General features: G+C 65.7%; 2 protein-coding genes across 2 annotated transcripts; one reads left to right on the top strand and one right to left on the bottom strand.

Annotated features, from left to right (window-relative positions):
- Positions 1–2,931: 2,931 nt before the first annotated feature.
- KCNJ9 (potassium inwardly rectifying channel subfamily J member 9) lies at positions 2,932–8,464 on the bottom strand. The gene is made up of 3 exons (XM_066206931.1): positions 8,415–8,464; positions 6,013–6,955; positions 2,932–3,912 (listed from the first exon to the last, which is right to left on the bottom strand). The coding sequence occupies exons 2-3, from the start codon at positions 6,944–6,946 to the stop codon at positions 3,602–3,604; spliced, it is 1,245 nt and encodes a 414-aa protein (XP_066063028.1). The 5' UTR covers positions 6,947–6,955; positions 8,415–8,464; the 3' UTR covers positions 2,932–3,601.
- Positions 8,465–12,250: 3,786 nt separating this feature from the next.
- KCNJ10 (potassium inwardly rectifying channel subfamily J member 10) lies at positions 12,251–22,047 on the top strand. Its single transcript, XM_066206704.1, has 2 exons — positions 12,251–12,355; positions 18,893–22,047. Exon 2 carries the CDS (start codon positions 18,893–18,895, stop codon positions 20,030–20,032), a length of 1,140 nt encoding a protein of 379 aa, XP_066062801.1. The 5' UTR covers positions 12,251–12,355; the 3' UTR covers positions 20,033–22,047.
- The last annotated feature ends 136 nt before the right edge of the window (positions 22,048–22,183 follow it).

Genomic DNA, 22,183 nt, shown 5'->3' with positions numbered 1-22,183 from the left:
TAACCCCAGTGCAGACCAGTAAACCCAGTGCAGACCAGTAACCCCAGTGCCGACCAGTAAACCCAGTGCAGACCAGTAACCCCAGTGCCGACCAGTAACCCCCGTGCCGACCAGTAACCCCAGTGCAGACCAGTAAACCCAGTGCAGACCAGTAAACCCAGTGCTGACCAGTAACCCCAGTGCAGACCAGTAACCCCAGTCCAGAACAGTAACCCTAGTGCCGACCAGTAACCCCAGTGCCGACCAGTAAACCCAGTACAGACCAGTAACCCCAGTCAGGACCAGTCCTCCCAGTCCGGACCTGCACTCCCAGTCCAGACCAGTCTCCCCAGTCCAAACCAGTCCCCCCAGTCTGGACCTGCATCCCCAGTACCTCCCAGTTTGCCCCAGTGGCCTCCCAGTCTGCCCCAGTACTGCCCAGTCTGCCCCTTGTCCCCAGCACCTCCCTGTCCATGTGTCCCAGCACTTCCCAGTGCTCCCAGTCTGTCCCAGTTCCCCCCGTGCCATTCCCAGTGCCCCCAGTCCATCCCAGTCCATCCCAGTCCATCCCAGTCCATCCCAGTCCTCCTAGTGCCCACAGTCCTCCCAGTTCCCCCAGTCTATTCCAGTCCATCCCAGTGCCTCCCAGTGCCCCCAGTCCTCCCAGTCCCCCCAGTCCACCCCAGCCGTGGCCAGTCACCCTGGTCCTGCCACCCCATGTCCCCCCACCGGCCCCCCTTTGTCCCCTCTCTGTCCCTTCGTTGTCCCCCCCCGCCCCACCAGCCTCCCCCGCTGTCCCCCCGCTGTCCCCCCGTCCCCTCCTTGTCCCCTCTCGTCCCCCTAGTTGTTCCCTCGCTGTCCCCCCGTCCCTCCGTTGTCCCCCCGCTGTCCCCCCGTCCCCCGTTGTCCCCCCCGGCTGTCCCCCCCGTCCCCCGCTGTCCCCCCCCCGCTGCCCCCCAAGCTGAACAAACACGGATGACGCGGGACCGGGGGCCACGTGCCGGGACCGTCCCCACGGGGGACCCGGGGACCGCCCCACGCCCCCCCCCATCGCCCCCCCGTCCCACAGCCCTCCCACAGCCCCTCCCAGTCCCCCCAGCTCCTCCCAGTCCCTCCCAGTCCAGCCAGCTCTCCCAGACGCCCCGGTCCCCCCAGTCCTCAGAACACTCCAGCCCCCCCCCCCCCCCCCAAGTCCCCCCAGTCCCTCCCAGTCCACTCAGTCCTCCAAGCCATCCTTTCCCAGTCCCTCCCAGTCCTCCCACTCAGCCCAGTCCCTCCACTGACCCCCCCTTCCCCAGTTCCCCCAGCCTTCCCCCCAGTCCTCCCCCACTATTCCCAGTCCTCCCAGTCCTCCCAGTCCCCCCCAGTCCCCCCAGTCCTCCCAGTCCCCCCCAGCCCTCCCAGTTCCCCCCAGTCCCCTGCCCGTGCCCCGCCGCCCCCCGCCCCGCGCAGCTGCTGCCCGTGGGCGGCAGGAATGTGACAGCGGGGGGGGACACGGGGACACGGGGGGACAACACGCGTGTCACACACAGAACAGGGGTGTCACACACAGAACACGGGTGTCACAGCACACGGGTGTCACACAGAGCACACGGGTGTCACAGCACACGGGTGTCACACATGGGTGTCACACACAGAACAGCGGTGTCACAGCACACGCGTGTCACACACAGCACACGGGTGTCACACACAGCACATGCGTGTCACACCCAGGACAAGGGTGTCACGCACAGGACACGGGTGTCACACACAGCACACGGGTGTCACACCCAGCACACGCGTGTCACACACAGCACACGCGCGTCACACCCAGCACACGCGTGTCACACACAGCACACGGGTGTCACGCACACAGGACACGGGTGTCACACACAGCACACGCGTGTCACACCCAGCACACGGGTGTCACACACAGCACACGGGTGTCACACCCAGAACACGCGTGTCACACCCAGCACACGCGTGTCACACCCAGAACACGCGTGGCAGCTCGGGGGGCCCGTGTGTCCCCCGCTGTCACTGTTTCTGGTGGGGGGTCGCAGCCCCTGCCCCCTAAAACCCCACGCTCGACGGGGAGGGGGGCGGGGCCAGGCAGTGGGCGTGGCCTTGGTGGCGCTCAGCCCCCGTTCGGTTTGGCTCGGCTCCCTTCGGTTCTGCTCGGCCGCCTTCGGCTCGGCCCGGCTCCGTTCGGCTCCGTTCGGCTCCGCTCCGCCTCGCTCGGCTCCGCCCGGATTCCTTCGGCTCCTTTCGGCCCCGTTCGCCCCCGTCAGCCTCGGCTCGGCTCGGCCTCATTCGGCTTCTTTCGGATTTGTTCGGCCCCGCTCGGCCCCGCTCGGTCCCGCATCCCCCAGCACCGCCCCCCCAGGCTAGGGGGGGACACCCCGTGGGGACATTTTGGGGGGCGGGGGGCGCAATGAGAGGGGGCACCGTGTCCTCGCCCACCTCAGTGACCCCCTGCCCGCGCTGTCACGGGGGTGTCGGTGACCCCCGCCCACCCTGGGGGTCCCCATGTCCTTGGACAGGGCACCCTGGGGGTCCCGATGTCCTTTGAGACCCCCACACCCACCCTGGGGGTCCCCATGTCCTCGGAGACCCCCACTTCCATCCTCGGGGTCCCCAAGTCCTTTGAGACCCCCCACACACATCCTGGGGGTCCCCATGTCCTTGGAGAGACCCCCCCGCCCACCCTGGGGGTTCCCATGTCCTCGGAGACCCCCACATCCATCCTGGGGGTCCCCATGTCCTCGGAGACCCCCACATCCATCCTGGGGGTCCCCATGTCCTTGAAGGGGTGGCACTGCCGCCTGCCTGTCACCCCTGTAGGAACTGGGACGAGGGCGCTCTGCCCGCCCCTAATACACCCCAAATTCCACCCCCCGAGACCCCCAAAACCGGGGACACCCCAAATCCCCCGCCCGCACCCCAAAACAGCACCACCATCACAACGGAGGGAGGGGGGGTTTATTCAGTACACCCACATTTTGGGGCCTCCTGGGGCTGGCCGAGGTCCTGCTGCTCTTCCCAGGAATTTCGGGGTGCCCACGAACCGAGGGACACCCCAAATCCACCACTCACACCCCCAAAACACCACCACCATCAGGACCAGGGGGATTTTAATTACACACACCCAGATTTTGGTGGCATCACCACGACTCGGGGCTGTCCAAGGTCCCGTTGATCTCCTGAGAGATTTTGGGGTCCCCCTCGCCCCCCACAAACCCCAGGGACACCCCAAACCCATCACCACCATCAGGATGGGGGAGATTTATTATTATATACACACCCAGATTTTGGGACCATCCCTGCGTCTGGGATCTGGCCAAAATCCCGTTGATCTCCTGAGAGATTTTGGGGTCCCCTTGGCCCCCCGAGCCTAGGGACACCCCAAACCCGCCACCACCATCAGGACGAGGGGGATTTTAATTACACACACCCAGATTTTTGGTGGCATCACCGCGACTCGGGGCTGGCCAAGGTCCCTTTGCTCTCCTGGGAGATTTTGGGGTCCCCCTCTCTCCCACAAACCCCAGAGACACCCCCAAAATCCCAGGGACACCCCCAAACCACCACCACCATCAGAATAAGGGGATTTTTAGTATATACACCCAGATTTTTGGTGGCATCACCGCGACTCGGGGCTGGCCAAGGTCCCGTTGCTCTCTCGGGGGGACATTTCGGGGTCCCCCTCGCCCCCCGCCGCCGCCGCCTCGTCCAGGCGGCTGGGGATGGACCAGTACAGGTGGGCTTCGCGGCGGGCGGCGGCGGCGGCGAGCTGGCGGGCGCTGCAGGCCGGGGTGGGCACGGGCACCGTGTGGTGGAAGCCGCCGTAGTCCACCTCGTAGAAACCCTCCTCCAGGCTGAGCAGCGGCGTGAAGCGGTGACCCCACAGCACCTCGTCTGCCAGGTACGAGCTGCGCGCCTGGCACGTCATCCCTGGGGGGGCACCGGGGTCAGGGGGTGAGGGGAACCCCGATACCTGAACTGCTCAGGGCACGGGGGACCCCAAAAAGTGAAGCGTCCAGGGCATGGAGGACCCCAAATCTGGTAATTGGGGTCTGTGCTGCACCCAGGGTACGGGGGGGACCCCAAATCTGGGAGAGGGGGCTGGGAAGCCCCCAGCAGAGATGTCCCCGTGAAGGTGAGGTGTCCCTATGGAGGTGTCTTCACACAGGTGAGGTGTCCCCACGGAGATGAGGTGTTCCCACAGACATGATGGATCCCCGTGGAGGTGGCACCATGGATGTGTCCCCATGGAGGTGTCCACCATGGAGATGTCCCCACAGAGATGAAGTGTCCCCATGGAGGTGAGGTGTCCCCGTGGAGGTGTCCTCATGGACATGATGGATCCCCATGGAGGTGTCCCCCATGGAGATGTCCCCACAGATGAAATGTGTCCCCAGGGACATTATCTGTCCCCATGGTGGGGTCCCCACAGAGGTGATATGGAGATCTATCCACATGGATGTGTCCCCCAAGGAGATGAGGTGAACCCAAGGAGATGAAGCGTTCCCATGGATGTTATCTGTCCCCATGCTGGTGTCCCCTAGGAGGTGAGATGTCCCCGTGGATGTGATGTGTCCCCATGGAGGTGTCCCCAAGGACACAATGTGCCCCTATGGAAACGATGGGCCCCAAAAAGGTGATGTCCCCATGGAGATGAGATGTCCCCAGGAAGATGATGCGACCTCATGGAGATGTCTCTATGGGGATGAGGTGTCCACACGGACATGATGTGTCCCCAAGGAGACAGTGTGTCCCATGGAGATGATGGATCTGAAGAAGATGATGTCCCCATGGAGATGAGACGTCCCAAGGAAGATGATGCGTCCTCATGGAGGTGTCCCCATGGATATGTCCCAAGGAGATGATGTGTCCCAAGAAAACAATATGTCCCAACCAAGATGATGCATCCCGCGGAGATGACGTGACCTTACGGAGGTGTCCCCACGGATGTGTCCTGTATCCCATGGAGATGATGTGTCCCCATGGAGGTGACCCCACAGATGTGTCCCATGAAGATGACATGTCCCAAGAGGACGATATGTCCCCACCAAGATGCTGCGTCCCACAGAGATGACGTCCCCATGGATTTGTCCACACCAAGACAATGTGTCCCACAGAGATGGTGTCCCCATGGATGTGTCCCACGGAGATGATGTCCCCATGGATGTGTCCACACAATGACAATGTGTCTCATGGAGATGATGTTCCTGTGGATGGTTCCCATGGAGATGATGTGTCCCAAGAAGACGATACGTCCCCACAATGATGATGCATCCCACGGAGATGATGTCCCCACTGATGTGTCCCACGGAGATGGTGTCCCCATGGATGTATCCACACAATGACAGTGTTTCTCATGGAGATGATGTCCCCACAGATGTGTCCCAGGAAGATGATACGTGCCCATGAGGATGCTGCATCCCACAGAGGTGATGTCCCCATGGATGTGTCCACACCAAGACGATGTGTCCCACAGAGATGACATCCCCATGGATGTGTCCCATGGTGATGATGTGTCCCAAGAAGACACGTCCCCACAATGATGATGTGTCCCATGGAGATGATGTCCCCACGGATGTGTCCACATCAAGACGATGTACCCCATGGAGATGATGTTCCCACGGATGTGTCCCAGGGAGATGACATCCCCATGGATGTGTCCACACCAAGACGATGTGTCCCATGGAGATGATGTCACCATGCATGGTTCCCATGGAGACAATGTATCCCAACAAGACGATATGTCTCCACAATGATGATGTGTCCCACAGAGATGATGTTCCCATGGATGTGTCCACACCAAGACAATGGTGTCCTCATGGATGTGTCCCATGGAGATGATGTGTCCCAAGAAGACGATACGTCCCCACAATGATGATGTGTCCCATGGAGATGATGTCCCCATGGATGTGTCCACACCAAAACGATGGTGTCCCCATTGATGTGTCCCACGGAGATGATGTCCCCACGGATGTATCCACACCAAGACACCACGTCCCCACATCCCTGCAGCCTCCCCGTCCCGTTCACCTGTGGCCTCCACCATGCCCTCCAGGATGACGACGATCTCAAAGTCGTCCCTCTCCAGCTGCCCCCGCGACACGTCCCAGAAGGGGCTGCGCTCGTCGATCTCGTGGCTGATGATGAGCGGCGACACCAGGAAGAGGCGGTCGTCGCCCGTCTCGAAGCCCACACTCAGGTCGGTCTGGTCCAGCGGGATGAACTCGCCCTCCTGCGTCTGCTTGGACTGGATGAGCTTGGCGCGGATGGAGGCCTCCACGATGTGCGAGTCGCGCAGGTCGCCCACGCGGAACATCAGGCACAGGCGGTCGTCGCGCAGCGACACCACAGCGTGCGAGGAGAACACCAGCGTCTCGGCGCGCTTGTTGGGCTGCGAGATCTTGACGAACATGCAGCCCACCATGAAGGCGTTGACCATGGAGCCCAGGATGGCCTGCAGCAGCAGCAGCACGATGCCCTCGGGGCACGTGTCCGTGATGACGCGGTGGCCGTAGCCGATGGTGGTCTCGGTCTCGATGGAGAAGAGGAAGGCCGACACGAAGCCGTTGAGGTTGTTGACGCACGGCGTCCAGCTGTGGTCGCCCAGGTGTTCCAGGTCGCCGCGGCTGTAGGCGATGACCCACCAGATGAGGCCGAAGAAGAGCCAGGTGAGGGCGTAGGCCAGGATGAAGATGAGGAGGCTGAAGCGCCACTTGAGGTCCACCAGGGTGGTGAAGATGTCGGTCAGGTAGCGGTAGGTCTCGCGCACGTTGCCGTGCTGCACGTTGCACTTGCCGTCCTTCTCCACGTAGCGCTGGCGCTTCCGCGCCGCCCCGCCGCCCCCGGCCCCCCACGGGCGACGTTTGGGGGCGCAGGGGGGCGCGGGGGGGGGCTTGGCCTCGGCCGGGACCCCCGTGGGGACCCCCTCGGGGACCCCGCAGAAGGCGGCGTTGTCCTGAGCCATCGGCGGCGGCTGTGGGGGGACAGGGCGGTGAGGACTGGGAGGACTGGGGGGACTGGGAAGGACAGAAATGGGGGGATGGAGCCCCCAAACTGGGGGGACTGGGATTGGGGGGACTGGGGGGATCACAGCCCCAAACTGGGGGGAATGGGATGGAGGGAATGGGGGAATGATGATCCCAAACTGGGGGAACTGGGAAGGTCATGGGTCACCCCAAACTGGGGGGACTGGGATGGGGGAGTGGGGGGATGGAGCACCCAAACTGGAGGGACTGGAATTGGGGGGACTGGGGGGATCATAGCCCCAAACTGGGGGGACTGGGATGGAGGGAATGGGGGAATGATGATCCCAAACTGAGGGAACTGGGAAGGTCATGGGTCACCCCAAACTGGGGGGACTGGGAGGACTGGGAAGGTCATGGGTCACCCCAAACTGGGCGGACTGGGATGAGGGGAATGATGTCATCACCTTCTCAGACTGGGGGGACTGGGAAAAGAGGGATGCCCAAACTGGGGGAACTGGGAAGGTGGGAGTGGTGTCATCACCTCCTCAGACTGGGGGGATTGGGAAAGTCATGGGTCTCCCCAAACTGGGAGGACTGGGATGGCCGGAATGGCGTCATCACCTCCCCAAACTGGGGGGATTGGGAATAGAGGGCTGCCCAAACTGGGAGGACTGGGATGGGGGGAGCGACCCCAAACTGGGGGGACATGTGCGCTGGGAGCTGGGCCACGTGTGACCGCACACATGCGTGCACGGGTCACAGGCGTTGCACACTCACCCACGAATAAACACACGCGTGTGTGCGCCCCACGGGCCTTGCACACTCACACAGACGTGTGCACACGGGCACACACACACGCGTGCACACAGGGAGCTGGGCCACGCGTGTGAACGCGGGAACGAACACGGGCGTGCGCACCCCACCGGGCCTTGCACAGGCGCTGAGCTCTTGCACACTCACCCCCCGCGTGCGCACAGGGAGCTGGGTCACGAGCAGACACACACTCGTGTCACATACGCGCGCGCGCACGGGTCACGCGCGTTGCACACTCACCCGCGAACGAACACGCGCGTGCGTGCGCCCCTCACCGGGCCTTGCACACGCGCCGAGACCCCCCAACCCCTTTCCTTGCACACTCACCCCCCGCGCGCGCACGGGCCACACACACACAGAGGCACGCGCGCGCGTGCACGCGCAGCCGGGTCAGGAGCGCGCCTCCACGCCCCCCCCCCCCCCCATCCCTTACACACGCGTGTGCCCCGGGGACGGGGAGGGGGTCCCTGCCACACCACCCCCCCCCCCCGCCCATTCCCCATCCCGGGTTTGGGGGGGACACACAGCCGGGTTTGGGGGGGCACGGCCGGGTTTGGGGGGGCTTCCCCCGGCCCTTACACACTCGTGTGCCCCGGGGGGGGTTCCGGCCCCCCCCCCCATCATCCTCCCCCCGCGCCCCCCGCCCGCTCTCACCGCTGCCGCAGCCCCGCTCGCTCCGCGCGCTCCGGGCCCCCCCGCCCCGTTCCCCGGCAACGGCCGCGCGCGGATAAAAATACCGGGAGCCCCCGCCCCCCCCCCGGCACCCCACCCCCCCCCCACAGCACGGACAACTGGCCCGGGGGTGGCCAGCGCTAGCCCAACCCCCCCACCCAGACACACACTTCCTCCCCGCCCCCCCGGCATCCATCCATTCCGCCCCCCCATCATCATCATCATCATCATCAGCGCAGCCCCCCCCCCCCCCGTAATTAGCGGCCCCCGTTAATCACTAGTCCAGCCCCCTCATGGCTAGCCCCGGGGGGCGCAGCGCTAGCCCAGCTCCCCCCGCCCCCGGGCTCAGCTGCACCCCCAGAATTATCACAGCCCCCCCCCCCCCATTGTCACGCCCCCACCCCGCCATTAGCCCGGGGGTCTCCATCATTAGCCCGGGAGTCTCCATCATTAGCCCGGGGGTCTCCTGCACTAGCCCGGGGCTGCCGTTGGCTAGCCCAGCCCCCCCGGCTCATCACCCCCCTCCCCAAATAATTAGCCCAACCCACTCCCCGGCACAGCCCTTCCCTCCCCCCCCCCCCCGGACTAGCCTCGGGGTCTCCAGCATTAGCCCCGCCCCCCATCATTAGCCCAGCCCCCCATTATTAGCCCAACCCCCCATCATCAGCCCCCCAATCATTAACCCCGCCCCCCATCATTAGCCCAACCCCCATCATTAGCCCCCCAATTATTAGCCCAAGCCCCCATCATTAGCCTCCCCATCATTAGCCCCGCCCCCATCACTAGCCCCGCCCCCCCGGCCCGGGGGTCTCCGGACGGGCCCGGTCCCGCCCCCCCCCCCCCGGTAGCCCCGGCCCCGCGGTCACTCGCCCGCCCCTCCCCCCCCCGGGTGGACAAAGGCTCTTTGTGCCTCCGGACAGGCCGGGACAGGGCCGGGCGTGGGGCTGGACACACGGACACCGGACACAGGGACACTGCCCCACGGACACTGGCCAGCCACCCACGGACACACGGACACACTGACCAGCCACCCACGGACACAGGGACACACGGACACACTGACCCACAGACTGGCCAGCCACCCACGGACACACGGACACACTGACCAGCCACCCACGGACACACGGACACACTGACCCACAGACTGGCCAGCCACCCACGGACACACGGACACACTGACACACGGACACACTGACCCACAGACTGGCCAGCCACCCACGGACACACGGACTAACCACCCACGGACACACGGACACACTGACCAAACACCCACGGACACACGGACACACTGACTCATGGACACACGGACAACACTGACCAGTCACCCATGGACACAGGGACACAGGGACACACGGACACACTCCAGCCACCCACGGACACACGGACACACTGACCAACCACCCACGGACACACTGACCCATGGACACACGGACACACGGACACACTGACCAAACACCCACGGACACAGGGACACACGGACACACTGACCCATGGACACACGGACACACGGACACACTGACCAGCCACCCACGGACACACGGACACAGGGACACACTGACCAGTCACCCACGGACACAAGGACACACGGACACACTGACCCATGGACACACGGACACACGGACACACTGACCAGCCACCCACGGACACAGGGACACACTGACCAAACACCCACGGACACAGGGACACACGGACACACGGACACACTGACCCACAGACTGACCAGCCACCCACGGACACACGGACACACTGACCAACCACCCACGGCCACAGGGACACACGGACTCACAGAGCTACAGACACGCCCACCTACGGACACGGACCCACGGACCCGCACCTCACAGCCCCACACACGCCGCTGCCCCCAGACCCCCACGGTCCCCAGGCCCCACGGACACGGGACCCACAAACACGGACCCCAAATCCCACAGTCCGACCCCCAACACCCCGCTCGCACGGGCCCCGGACCCACAGCCCCCAGACCCCACGGAGCCGGGACCCACAGCCTCCAGACCCCACGGACACCAAACCCACAGCTCCTCATCCCACGGACCCCGAACCCACAGCCCCCAGACCCCACGGACACCGAACCCACAGCCCCCAGACCCCACGGACACCAAACCCACAGCTCCTCATCCCACGGACCCCGAACCCACAGCCCCCAGACCCCACGGACACCGAACCCACAGCCCCCAGACCCCACGGACACCGAACCCACAGCCCTCAGCCCCACGGACACCGAACCCACAGCCCCCAGACCCCACGGACACTGAACCCACAGCCCCCAGACCCCACGGACACCGAACCCAGAGCCTCCAGACCCCACGGACACCAAACTCACAGCTCCTCACCCCACGGACCCCGAGCCCACAGCCCTCAGACTCCACGGATACCGAACCCACAGCCCCCAAACCCACGGGGCGGGACCCACAGCACCTCGCCCACGGCCCCAGGCTCCCACAGCCCCCAGACCCACGGACACCGAACCCACAACCCCCAAACCCCACGGATCCCGAACCCACAGCCCCCAGACCCACGGACCCCAAACCCACAGCCCCTATCTCCCAGCCCCACGGAGCCGGGACCCACAGCCCCCAGACCCACAGCCCCAGGCTCCCACAGCCCCCGGACCCCACGGCCCCCGAACCCACAGCCCCCAGACCCACGGACCCCAAACCCACAGCCCCCAGACCCACAGCCCCAGGCTCCCACAGCCCCCAGACCCACGGAGCCGGGACCCACAACCCCACGGCCCCGGGACCCCCTCAGTGCCACCCACGGTGTTTGGGGGGGGTCTGTGCACGACGCGTGGGGATGAGGAGGGGTCACAGCCCCGGGACCCCCCGTGCCCGGGTGGGGGCTCCCGTGACCCCGGGCCCGTGTGGGGCAGGGGGGTCACCCCCTGTTGACCTTATCGGGACCCCCCCCCCGATAACGGTGTCGCCACAGGGACTCCCCGGTGGGCGGGGGAGCCTGCCCGGACCCTCCGGTGCCACCGCCGGGACCCCCTTACAGGTGCCCGGTGCCCAGGGGACCCCCGGGTGTCCCCGTTGGGACCCCAAGTGACGGCGCCGGTGCCTGGACATCACCCCCTGCAGCCTCCGGTGACCCCGCGGGGACCCCCGGGGCAGGTGCCAATGCCTGGACAGCCCCATCGGGACCCCCGGGGCAGGTGCCAATGCCTGGACAGCCCCACCGGGACCCCCGGGGCAGGTGACAATGCCTGGACAGCCCCACCGGGACCCCCGGGGCAGGTGCCAATGCCTGGACAGCCCCACCGGGACCCCCGGGGCAGGTGCCAATGCCTGGACAGCCCCACCGGGACCCCCGGGGCAGGTGACAATGCCTGGACAGCCCCACCGGGACCCCCGGGGCAGGTGCCAATGCCTGGACAGCCCCACCGGGACCCCCGGGGCAGGTGCCAATGCCTGGACAGCCCCACCGGGACCCCCGGGGTAGGTGCCAATGCCCGGGGGACACCGCCACGACCCCGGGTGCCGGTCCCGATGCCCGGACATCCCCCCCATTCCCTCCCGGTGCCCCCGCCGGGACCCCCATGGCTGTGCCGGTGCCCGGACAACCCCCGGGACCCCCATGGGACCCTCAACGCCGGTCCCGATGCACGGTCCCCCCCTCCGGATGCCCCCCGGGACCCCCATGGCGATGCCGGTGCCCGCGGGCGGGGTCCCCTGGGCCCCCCCTCCCGTGCCCGGTAACGTGACCCGGTGCCGGCCGGCTCCTTTTCCACCCCATTAACCCCCGGCCCGCCCCCGGCGGCTCCTCCCCGCCCCGGGCCCCCCCCCGCCCCGGTCCCGCGGGGGGGTGGGGGGGGGTGCCCGTCCCGCCGCCGCGGCCCCGCCGAGCCATAAAGCCCATGGGGAGCCGGCCCGGCTGAGCACGGCGGGACCCGCGACCCCCCCAGCAAGGTAAGGCCGGCCGGGGGGGGCGCCCCGGGGGTCCCCCGTCCCCTTCCGGGGGGTCCCGAGGGCTGCGGGCACCGGCTGGTGGCGCTGGGATGGCGCCGGCACCGGGGAGGGGGGCGGGGGGGGCCGGGACCCCTTGTGTCCCCCCCACCGGTGGCACCGCACCCCCCGTTGTCCCCACATGGCTGTGTCGCCATCGCCCCACAACCCTGTGACGCCGTGAGGCCGCGTCCCTGTGTCCCCATGGCCAGCCATCCCTGTGTCCCCAAATCCCCGTGTCCCCAAAATCCTTGTGTCCCACATTCCCATCTCCTCATCTCTGCGTGTCCCCATGTCCCGGTGTCCCCATGTCACGTACCAGCACATCCCCGTGTCCCCACAAATCCCAGTGTCCCCATGTACCCCATCGCCATGTCCCCATGTCCCTGTGCCCCACAGTGATGTGTCCCCATACCCCTGTGTCCCCATGTCCCCACATATCCCAGTGTCCCCATGTCCCCATGCCCCACAGCGATGTGTCCCCGTACCCCTGTGTCCCCGTGTCCCCAGATCCTGTGTCCCTCTCCCATGTCCCCAACACGCTGTGCCCCATGTCCCCAAGTCCCCAAGTCACGTATCCTGAGGCCCGATGTCCCCGAGGGCCCTGCCTCTATATCCCATGTCCCTCTACTCCGATGTCCCCATTTCCCCGTATCCCCGTGGCCCCACATCCCTGCGTCCCCTGTGCCCCACATCCCCATCCCATGTCCCCATGCCACGTATCCCCCCGTCCTATGCCCCCAAGGCCCCTGTCCCTTTATCCCCGTGTCCCCATATCCCCTTCCCCGATGTCCCCATGTCCCCATCCCTCTCCCCCTGTCCCCATCCCGCTGTTCCCGTTGCCTGTGGATTCTCCCCTCTCCCAGCGCAGGGACCCGAGGGGACAGTGTGATGGGGGCGGGGGAGGGGGGGACACACACAGCACCCCCCAGGCCCCCTTTGTTGTCCCCCAGCCCCCCTGGGATGGACCCTCCCCCAGCTGAACTGGGATGTGGGTTATCCTGGGAGTGAGTTAGCCCGGAATGTGAGTTATCCCAGGTGTGGGTTATCCCAGGTGTGGGTTATCCTGGGATGTGGGTTATCCTAGAATTCGGGCTGTCCCGGGTGTGGGTTATCCCAGGTGTGGTCTATCCCAGGTGTGCATTACCCCGGAATTTGGGTTATCCCAGGTGTGGGTTATCCTGGAATTTGGGTTATCCCAGGTGTGGGTTATCTGGAGTGTGCGCTATTCCGAGTGTCCCAGGTGTGGGTTATCCCGGGATGTGGGTTATATGTGTATGGTTTATCCTGAGTGTGGTTTATCCCAGGTGTGGGTTATTGAGTGTGGTTTATCCCAGGTGTGGTTTATGCCAGGTGTACGTTAGCCCAGGTGTACATTATCCCAGGTGTACGTTATCCCAGCTGCGGGTTACCCAGAATTTGAGTTATCCCAGGAGTGGGTTATCCCAGCTGTGGACTATCCTGGATGTAAATTATCCCAGGTGTGGGTTATCCTGAGGGCAGGTTATCCCAGGTGTGAGTTATTCCAAACTGGGATTACCCTGGATGTAGGTGATCCCAGGTGTGAGTTATCCCAGGTGTGGGTTATCCCAAATGTGGATTATCCCGGATGTGGGTTATTCCAGGTGTGAGTTAATCCTGAATGTTGATTATCCCAGGTGTTGTGTGTCCCAGGTGTGGGTTATCCTGGAATTTGGGTTATCCCGGGTGTGGGCTATCCCGGGTGTGGGTTATCCCAGGTGTGGGTTATCCTGGAATTTGGGTTATCCTGGAATTTGGGTTATCCCGGTTGTGGATTATCATGGCTGTGAATTATCCCAGGTGTGATTTATCCCGGGTGTAGGTTATCCCAGGTGTGGTTTGTCCCAGGTGTGGGTTATCCCGGGTGTGGGTTATCCCGGGTGTGGGTTATCCCAGGTGTGGGTTGTCCCAGGTGAGATTTATCCCGGGTGTGGATTATCCCAGGTGTGGGTTGTCCCGGGTGTGGGTTATCCCGGGTGTGGGTTATCCCGGGTGTGGGTTATCCCGGGTGTGGGTTATCCCGGGTGTGGATTATCCCGGGTGTGGGTTATCCCGGGTGTGGGTTGTCCCACGTGTGGGTTATCCCAGGTGTGATTTATCCCGGGTGTGGGTTATCCCAGCTGTGGGTTGTCCCAGGTGTGATTTATCCCGGGTGTGGGTTTGTCCCGGGTGTGGGTTATCCCGGGTGTGGGTTATCCCGGGTGTGGGTTGTCCCAGGTGTGATTTATCCCGGGTGTGATTTATCCCGGGTGTGGGTTGTCCCGGGTGTGGGTTGTCCCGGGTGTGGGTTGTCCCGGGTGTGGGTTATCCCGGGTGTGGATTATCCCGGGTGTGATTTATCCCGGGTGTGATTTATCCCGGGTGTGGGTTATCCCGGACCTGGGCCATCCAGGCACCCCTTATCCCGGGTGTGAGCTAAGGCGCCGTTTTGGGGTCCCCCTGGTGCTGTGGGGACGCCCAGCCCGGCCGTGGCAGCCCCGGGACCCCCGTGGTCACCCCGGGGATGGGGGACATCCCCCAGGACCCCCAGTGGGGCCAAGGGGGGACAGGGACCAGAGCGGGGGCCTGGGACCCCCGTGGTGACAGTGACAGGGGACACCCGGGACCCCCATGGCGACAGTGACAGGGGACCCACAGGACCCCCACGGTGACATTGATAGTGACAGGGGACACCCAGGACCCCCACGGTGACATTGATAGTGACAGGGGTCACCCAGGACCCCCACGGTGACATTGACAGCGACAGGGGACACCCGGGACCCCCATGGTGGCTGTGACAGTGACAGGGGACCCCCGTGGTGACATTGACAGTGACAGGGGACCCACAGGACCCCCGTGGTGGCCGTGACAGTGACAGGGGACTTCTGAGACCCCCACGGTGACATTGACAGTGACAGGGGACACACCCGGGACCCCCGTGGTGACAGTGACAGGGGACACCCGGGACCCCCGTGGTGACAGTGACAGAGGACCCACAGGACTCCCGTGGTGACAGTGACAGGGGACACCCGGGACCCACCCCAGGGGGCCACGGCAGTGACAGGGGACCCCTGTGGTGACAGTGACAGTCTGGGTCAGGTTCCCTGTGCCCCCCTTGGTGACAGTGACAGTGATGAGGAGGGTCCCTTGTGTCCCCCCTGGCGGCCATGGCAGTGGCAGTGGGGTCTCTGTGCCACTCTTGGTGGCCCTGGTGGTGTCGGGGGCGCCCCGGGACCCTGCGCTGGCAGTGAGGGTCCCTGAGCCCCCCTTGGTGGCAGTGGTGGTGACAGGGGGGTCCCTGTGTCCCCTCGGTGACAGTGGCACTAACTGTGGGGGTCCCTGAGCCCCCCTTGGTGGCAGTGGTGGTGGCAGTGGCGTCCGTGTGTCCCCTCGGTGACAGTGGCACTAACGATAGGGATCCCTGTGCCCCCCTCGGTGACAGTGGGGGTCCCTGACCCCCCTCGATGACAGTGGCACTAACTGTGGGGGTCCCTGTGCCCCCTTTGGTGGCAGTGGTGGCAGTGGGGTCCCTGTGTCCCCATGGCGACAGTGGCACTAACTGTGGGGGTCCCTGTGCCCCCCTTGGTGGCAGTGGTGGTGGCAGTGGGGTCCCTGTGTCCCCTCGGTGACAGTGGCACTAACGATGGGGGTCCCTGTGTTCCCCTCGGTGGCCCTGGCAGTGTCGCGGGCCCCCCAGGCCCCCCCGCGCTGGCAGTATCAGTGGTGGTGGGGGTCCCTGTGTCCCCCTCGATGACAGTGGTGGTGACGGGGGGGGGGGGGTCCTTGTGTCCCTTCGGTGACAGTGGCACTAACGATGGGGGTCCCTGTGTCCCCCTCGGTGGCCCTGGCGGTGTCGCGGGCCCCCCGGGACCCCCGCGCTGGCGGTGGCGGGCGCGCGGGGCTCTGCATCTTAACGAGGGCTCCGTCAAAGCGCCATTGTCCCCCCGCCAGCCCCATTGAAACCTCGGCTCCGGCCGCACAATGGCCCCACTGTCCCCTGTCCCCATCCCTGTCCCCCCCCCGCGCTCCACGGCCACCCCACCGCCACCCCCCGCTCCAACCCCGCCGCGCCCACCCCGCGCCCCGCGCCCCGCACCTCAACCCGGGCACCCCTCCGTGGGGCTTTGGGGGGTTCGGGTGGTGCCCCCCACCCCAAATCCCGGTTCTCCCAGTTCCCCCCGGCCCGGGGGGCGCGGCTGGCGGGGCGCCCGGGCACGCCTGGCACCGCCGCGCCCTGGGAACCGTGCCCGCGCCGCCGGTGCCAGCGGGACGCGGGGAAGCGGGACGTGTCCCTTGGGGTGTCCCCCCCCTCCCGCCGGGCCGCCACCGACCCGCCCGGACCCCCCATGTAGGGCCGGGTCCTCTGCGGTGACCCCCCCCCTCCCCTCACCCCCGGAGTGAGCAGAGCCGCCCCCCGAGGGGAAACTGAGGCACGGGGAGGGGCGGAGGTGGGGGGGGGGTTAATGGGTAACCGGTTGTGCCGCGGGCACCGGGAACAAGCTGCGGCTTGTCCCGAGCCGTGTCCGGCCACCCGAGAGCGCCCGCGGGGCGCGGGGGGCACGCGGCCCCCACGGGGCCCGGCCAGGGGGCCGCGACCCCAAAAATGAGCCGGGGGAGTGGGGGGGATGAAAAAAGCGGGGGGGGGCAAAGAGGGGGGTCGGGACCATCCTAGAGAGGGGGCAGAGACCCCCAGAGCGGGGGGGGCGCGGTGGCGTTGGGGACATGGTGGCTTTGGGGACACGGTGGGTTTAGGGACATGGTGGCTTTGGGGACACGATGGCTTTGGGGACACGGTGGGTTTAAGGACATGGTGGCTTTGGGGACACGATGGCTTTGGTGACACGGTGGCTCTGGGGACATGGCTCGGGGGACATGGTGGCTCTGGGGACATGGTGGCTCTGAGGACACGATGGGTTTAGGGGACACCGTGGGTTTGGGGACACGGTGGCTCTGGGGACATGGGGGGGCCTTTAGGGGTCACGATGACTTCAGGGACATGGGAGGCCCTGAGAACCCCTGGGAACTTGAGGACACGGTGTGGCTTTGGGGACACCCAGTGGCTCTGGGGACATGGGGGGCTCTGGGGACCCCCAGCAGCTCCAGGACACCTGGTGGCTTTGGGGACACCCAGCGGCTTTGGGGACACCCAGTGGCTCTCTGGGGACACTCAGTGGCTCTGTGGGGACACGGTGGCTCCAGGGACCCCCAGCAGCCCATCAGGACTGGAGCAGCTCCGTGTCCCCTCTTTGGGGACACCCATGTCCCCTCTGTCCCGGCTGCCACCTGCCCTTCCCGGACCTTTCCCTGCGCAGGGACGGGGCACAGCCGGGACAGTGGCAGTGCCACCCGTGTCCCCCAGCTCTGGCCGGCGCGGGGACAGCGGGAGACCCCCCGTGGTGCCACCACCTCCCGGTGTCCCCGTGTCCCCGTGTCCCCGGCACGCTGCCCTTCCGCGGCGGAAACGGCGGCGGGGCCAGAGGCTGGCGGGGGCTGAAAGGACCTTTTTTGGGATGGGGACACCGCGACACGGGGACACGGGGACACGGCGGAGGCGCCTGGCGCTGCCCCCGGCCGTTTGTCGCCTGTCACCTCCCATTCATCGCCTTCCTCTTCCTCCCGGACGCCCGGGACATTTCCACGGCCACCGGAGCTGCCAGGGGACACGGGGGGGACACGGGGGGGACACGGGGGGGGGGGGGGCACGGAGGGATTTGGGAATGTGGGGGGGCACGTGGAGGGAAATGGGGATGGACAGAGGGATGGAGGGATGGACAGAGGGGTGGACAGAGGGGTGGACAGAGGGATGGACAGAGGGATGAGGGGACAGAGGGAAGTGAGCATGGACAGATGGATGGAGGGCTGGACAGAAGAATGAGGGGATGGACAGAGGGATACAGGAATGGACAGATGGATGGACAGAGGGAAATGGGGACAGACAGATGGACAAAGGGATGGGGAACGGACAGAGGGATGGACAGAAGGAAATGGGGATGGACAGTTACAGGGCTGCCCCCCCCCCCAGCTCCAGCTCCCCCCCCGAGGTGGGATGGGCCCGTCCAGCCTCAGCCCCCACCAGGCGGGCAGGGGGGTCCCATCCATCCATCCATCCATCCATCCATGCATCCATCCCCTTTTTCATCTCCCCATCCACCCTCTGTCACCTGTCCCTCACCTGTCCCCTTGATGACCTCCTCCACCTGTCCCTCACCTGTCTCCTTCGATGATCCCCTCCACCTGTCCCTCCCCTGTCTGTCTCCTACCTGTCCCCATATCCCCACAGATGACATCCTCTCTCTGTCCCTCCCGTGTCGCTCACCTGTCCCTCCCCTGTTCCTTCCCTGTCCCTGTGTCCCCGCAGATGACATCCTCCACCTGTCCCTCCTGTGTCCCTCACCTGTCCTGTGTCCCCGCAGATAATGTCTTCCACCTGTCCCTCACCTGTCCCTCCCGTGTCACTCACCTGTCCCTCCCCTGTCCCTCACCTGCCCGGTGTCCCCGCAGATGACGTCCTCCACCAAGGTGTACTACAGCCAGACCACGCAGACCGACAGCCGCCCGCTGATGGGCGCGGGGCTGCGGCGGCGCCGCGTGCTGACCAAGGATGGCCGCAGCAATGTGCGCATGGAGCACATCTCCGACAAGCGCTTCCTGTACCTCAAGGACCTCTGGACCACCTTCATCGACCTGCAGTGGCGTTACAAGCTGCTGCTCTTCTCGGCCACCTTCGCCGGCACCTGGTTCGCCTTCGGCGTGGTCTGGTACCTGGTGGCAGCGGCGCACGGCGACCTGCTGGAGTTCGAGCCGCCCGCCAACCACACGCCGTGCGTGATGCAGGTGCACACGCTGACCGGCGCCTTCCTCTTCTCCCTCGAGTCGCAGACCACCATCGGCTACGGCTTCCGCTATATCAGCGAGGAGTGCCCGCTGGCCATCGTGCTGCTCATCGCCCAGCTGGTGCTCACCACCATCCTGGAGATCTTCATCACCGGCACCTTCTTGGCCAAGATCGCGCGGCCCAAGAAGCGCGCCGAGACCATCAAGTTCAGCCAGAACGCCGTGGTGGCGCAGCACGACGGCAAGACGTGCCTGATGATCCGCGTGGCCAACATGAGGAAGAGCCTCCTGATCGGCTGCCAGGTCACGGGCAAGCTGCTGCAGACCCACCTGACCAAGGAGGGCGAGAGCGTCCGGCTCAACCAGCTCAACGTGGACTTCCAGGTGGACACGTCCTCGGACAGCCCCTTCCTCATTCTGCCGCTGACCTTCTACCACGTGGTGGACGAGGCCAGCCCGCTGCGGGACGTGTCCCTGCGCTCGGGCGACGGCGACTTCGAGCTGGTGGTCATCCTGAGCGGCACCGTGGAGTCCACCAGCGCCACGTGCCAGGTGCGCACGTCCTACCTGCCCGAGGAGATCCTGTGGGGCTACGAGTTCACGCCGGCCATCTCGCTGTCGGCCAGCGGCAAGTACGTGGCCGACTTCAGCCTCTTCGACCGCGTGGTGAAGGTGGCGGCGCCGTGCTGTCACCGCGAGGCCGCGCGCTTCGGGGACCCCGAGAAGGCCAAGCTGGAGGAGTCGCTGCGGGAGGCCGAGCGCGACGGGGACGGCGCGCCGCTCAGCGTCCGCATCAGCAACGTCTGAGGGGGGACGCGCAGGTGACACCGGCGCCGGGGTGGCACCGGAGCGAGGGGTGGCACTGGTGTCCTCCAGGTGACATCGGCGCCGGGGCGGCACTGCAGGGAGGGGTGGCACTGGTGTCCTCCAGGTGACATTGGCACCGGGGTGGCAGCAGAGCGAGGGGTGGCACCGGTGTCATCGTCCAGGTGACATCAGCACCAGGGTGGCACTAGAGCAAGGGGTGGCACTGGAGCGAGGGGTGGCACCAGCGTCCTCCAGGTGACATCAGCGCCAGGGCGGCATCGGAGCAAGGGGTGGCACTGGTGTTGTCCAGGTGACATCGGTGCCGAGGTGGCACCAGAGCGAGGGGTGGCACCAATGTCATCCAGGTGTCACCAGAGCGAGGGGGTGGAGGTGGATGGTGGAGGTGTCGCCGTGTCTGGAGGCGTCACCGGATTCAAGGGGACACCAACACCTGGAGGTGCCACCAGCCCTGGAGGTGTCATCATGTCTGGAGGTGTCACCAATGCCTGGAAGTGTCACCAGCCTCAGAGTGCCACCAGCCTCAAAGGGACACCAACTACTGGAGGTGCCACCAGCCCGGGAGGTGTCATCATGTCTGGAGGTGTCACCAGCACCTGAAGGTGCCACCATCCCTGGAGGCATCACCAAGTCCAAGGGGACACCAACGCCCAAAGGTGTCACCAACTCCTGGAGGTGTCACCAAGTCTGGAGGTGGCACCAAGTCTGGAAGTTTCACCAGCCCCAGAGTGTCACCAATGCCTAGAGAAGCCACCAGCCCTGGAGGTGCCACCAGCCCCAAGAGGACATGAATGTCTGGAGGTGCCACCAGCCCCAAAGTGCCACCAGTGCCTGCAGGTGCCACCAATCCTCCAGTCCCCTGAGGTGTCCTCAGTTCCAAGGTGCCACCAACCCCTGGAGGTGCCACCAATGCCTGCAGGTGACACCAGCCCTGAGGTGACACCAGCCCCAGAGTGCCACCAATGCCTGGAAGTGTCACCAACATCTGGAAGTGCCACCAGCCCCAAAGTGCCACCAGTGCCTGGAAGTGCCACCAGTCTCTAAAAGTGTCACCAATGCCCAGAAGAGCCACCAATGCCTGGAAGTGTCACCAACCCTTGGAGGTGACACCAGCCTCAAAGTGCCACCAATGCCTAGAACTGCCACCAAACCCTGGAGGTGCCACGAGCCCCAAGATGGCACCAGCCCCTGGAGGTGACACCAGTCCCTGGTGCCCCAAAGTGCCACCAACCCCTGGAGCTGCCACCACCCCAAAAAGTGCCACTGACCCCTGGAGGTGACACCAGGCCCAAAGTGCCACCAATGCCTAGAACTGCCACTGACCCCTGAAGGTGCCACCACCTCATAAGTGTCACCAACCCCTGAAGGTGCCACCAACTCCTGGAGGTGCCACCACCCCAAAAAGTGTCACCGAGCCGTACAGGTGACACCAACCCCAAAGTGTCACCAATGCCTAGAACTGCCACCAGCCCCTGGAGCTGCCACCACCCCAAAAAGTGTCACCGAGCCCTGGAGGTGCCACCGGCCCCTGGAGCCCCAAAGTGCCACCGACCCTTAGAGGTGCCACCACCCCAAAAGCGCCACCAGTCCCCGGGGGCCGCTGCTCCCCCCGCCCCCAGGGGACACCGAGGCACAGACCCCTCCCCCACCCCCCCAGACCCCCCCAAGCGCTGGAGCCCCTCCCTGTCCCCTCCCCCCACTCCGGGCAGTGTCGGGGGGTCCCCCCGGAGTGTCCCCCCGGGGTGTCACCGATAATCGGCCGCCGTGTCCCCTCCCCCCTCCCCTCCCCCCCCCCCGCCCGTCGCTGCTGTTTAACGTAGACCCCGCAATTAACGCGGCCCCCCCGCGCCGGGGCAATTAGTGCCACTAATTAAAGGTGTCGGTAATGAGGAAGGAGCGGGACACACCCCCCCGCCCCTCCCCCCCCGGGGGGTCCCAGCGCGGTGTGGGGGCGGGGGGGGAGGGGCAGGAGCTCAATAAAGGTGACGTCGATGGTGGCGACGGGGCTGCTGCCATGACGGGGGTGTCCCCCGATGTCCCCAGAGTGTCCCCCGATGTCCCCACGGTGTCCCCTCGATGTCCCCAGTGTCCCCTCAGCCACCAGGGAACCCGCCTCGATGTCCCCAGATGTCC

The sequence above is a fragment of the Chamaea fasciata genome, unplaced genomic scaffold (assembly GCF_029207755.1).
Source record: "Chamaea fasciata isolate MVZ Bird 193981 ecotype frontalis unplaced genomic scaffold, bChaFas1.0.hap1 SCAF_31, whole genome shotgun sequence".
NCBI lineage: Eukaryota > Metazoa > Chordata > Aves > Passeriformes > Sylviidae > Chamaea > Chamaea fasciata.
Note: the sequence above shows the minus strand (reverse complement) of the source record. Positions and strands in the feature narration are given on the sequence as shown.

Excerpts from the sequence above, each read along its gene's own strand:
- KCNJ10 (XM_066206704.1), top strand. The coding sequence starts at position 18,893 with ATGACGTCCTCCACCAAGGTGTACTACAGCCAGACCACGCAGACCGAC.
- KCNJ9 (XM_066206931.1), bottom strand. The coding sequence starts at position 6,946 with ATGGCTCAGGACAACGCCGCCTTCTGCGGGGTCCCCGAGGGGGTCCCC. Across the intron at positions 3,913-6,012 it reads GGGCATGGTGGAGGCCACAG|GGATGACGTGCCAGGCGCGC; the intron begins GTGAACGGGACG and ends GTGCCCCCCCAG.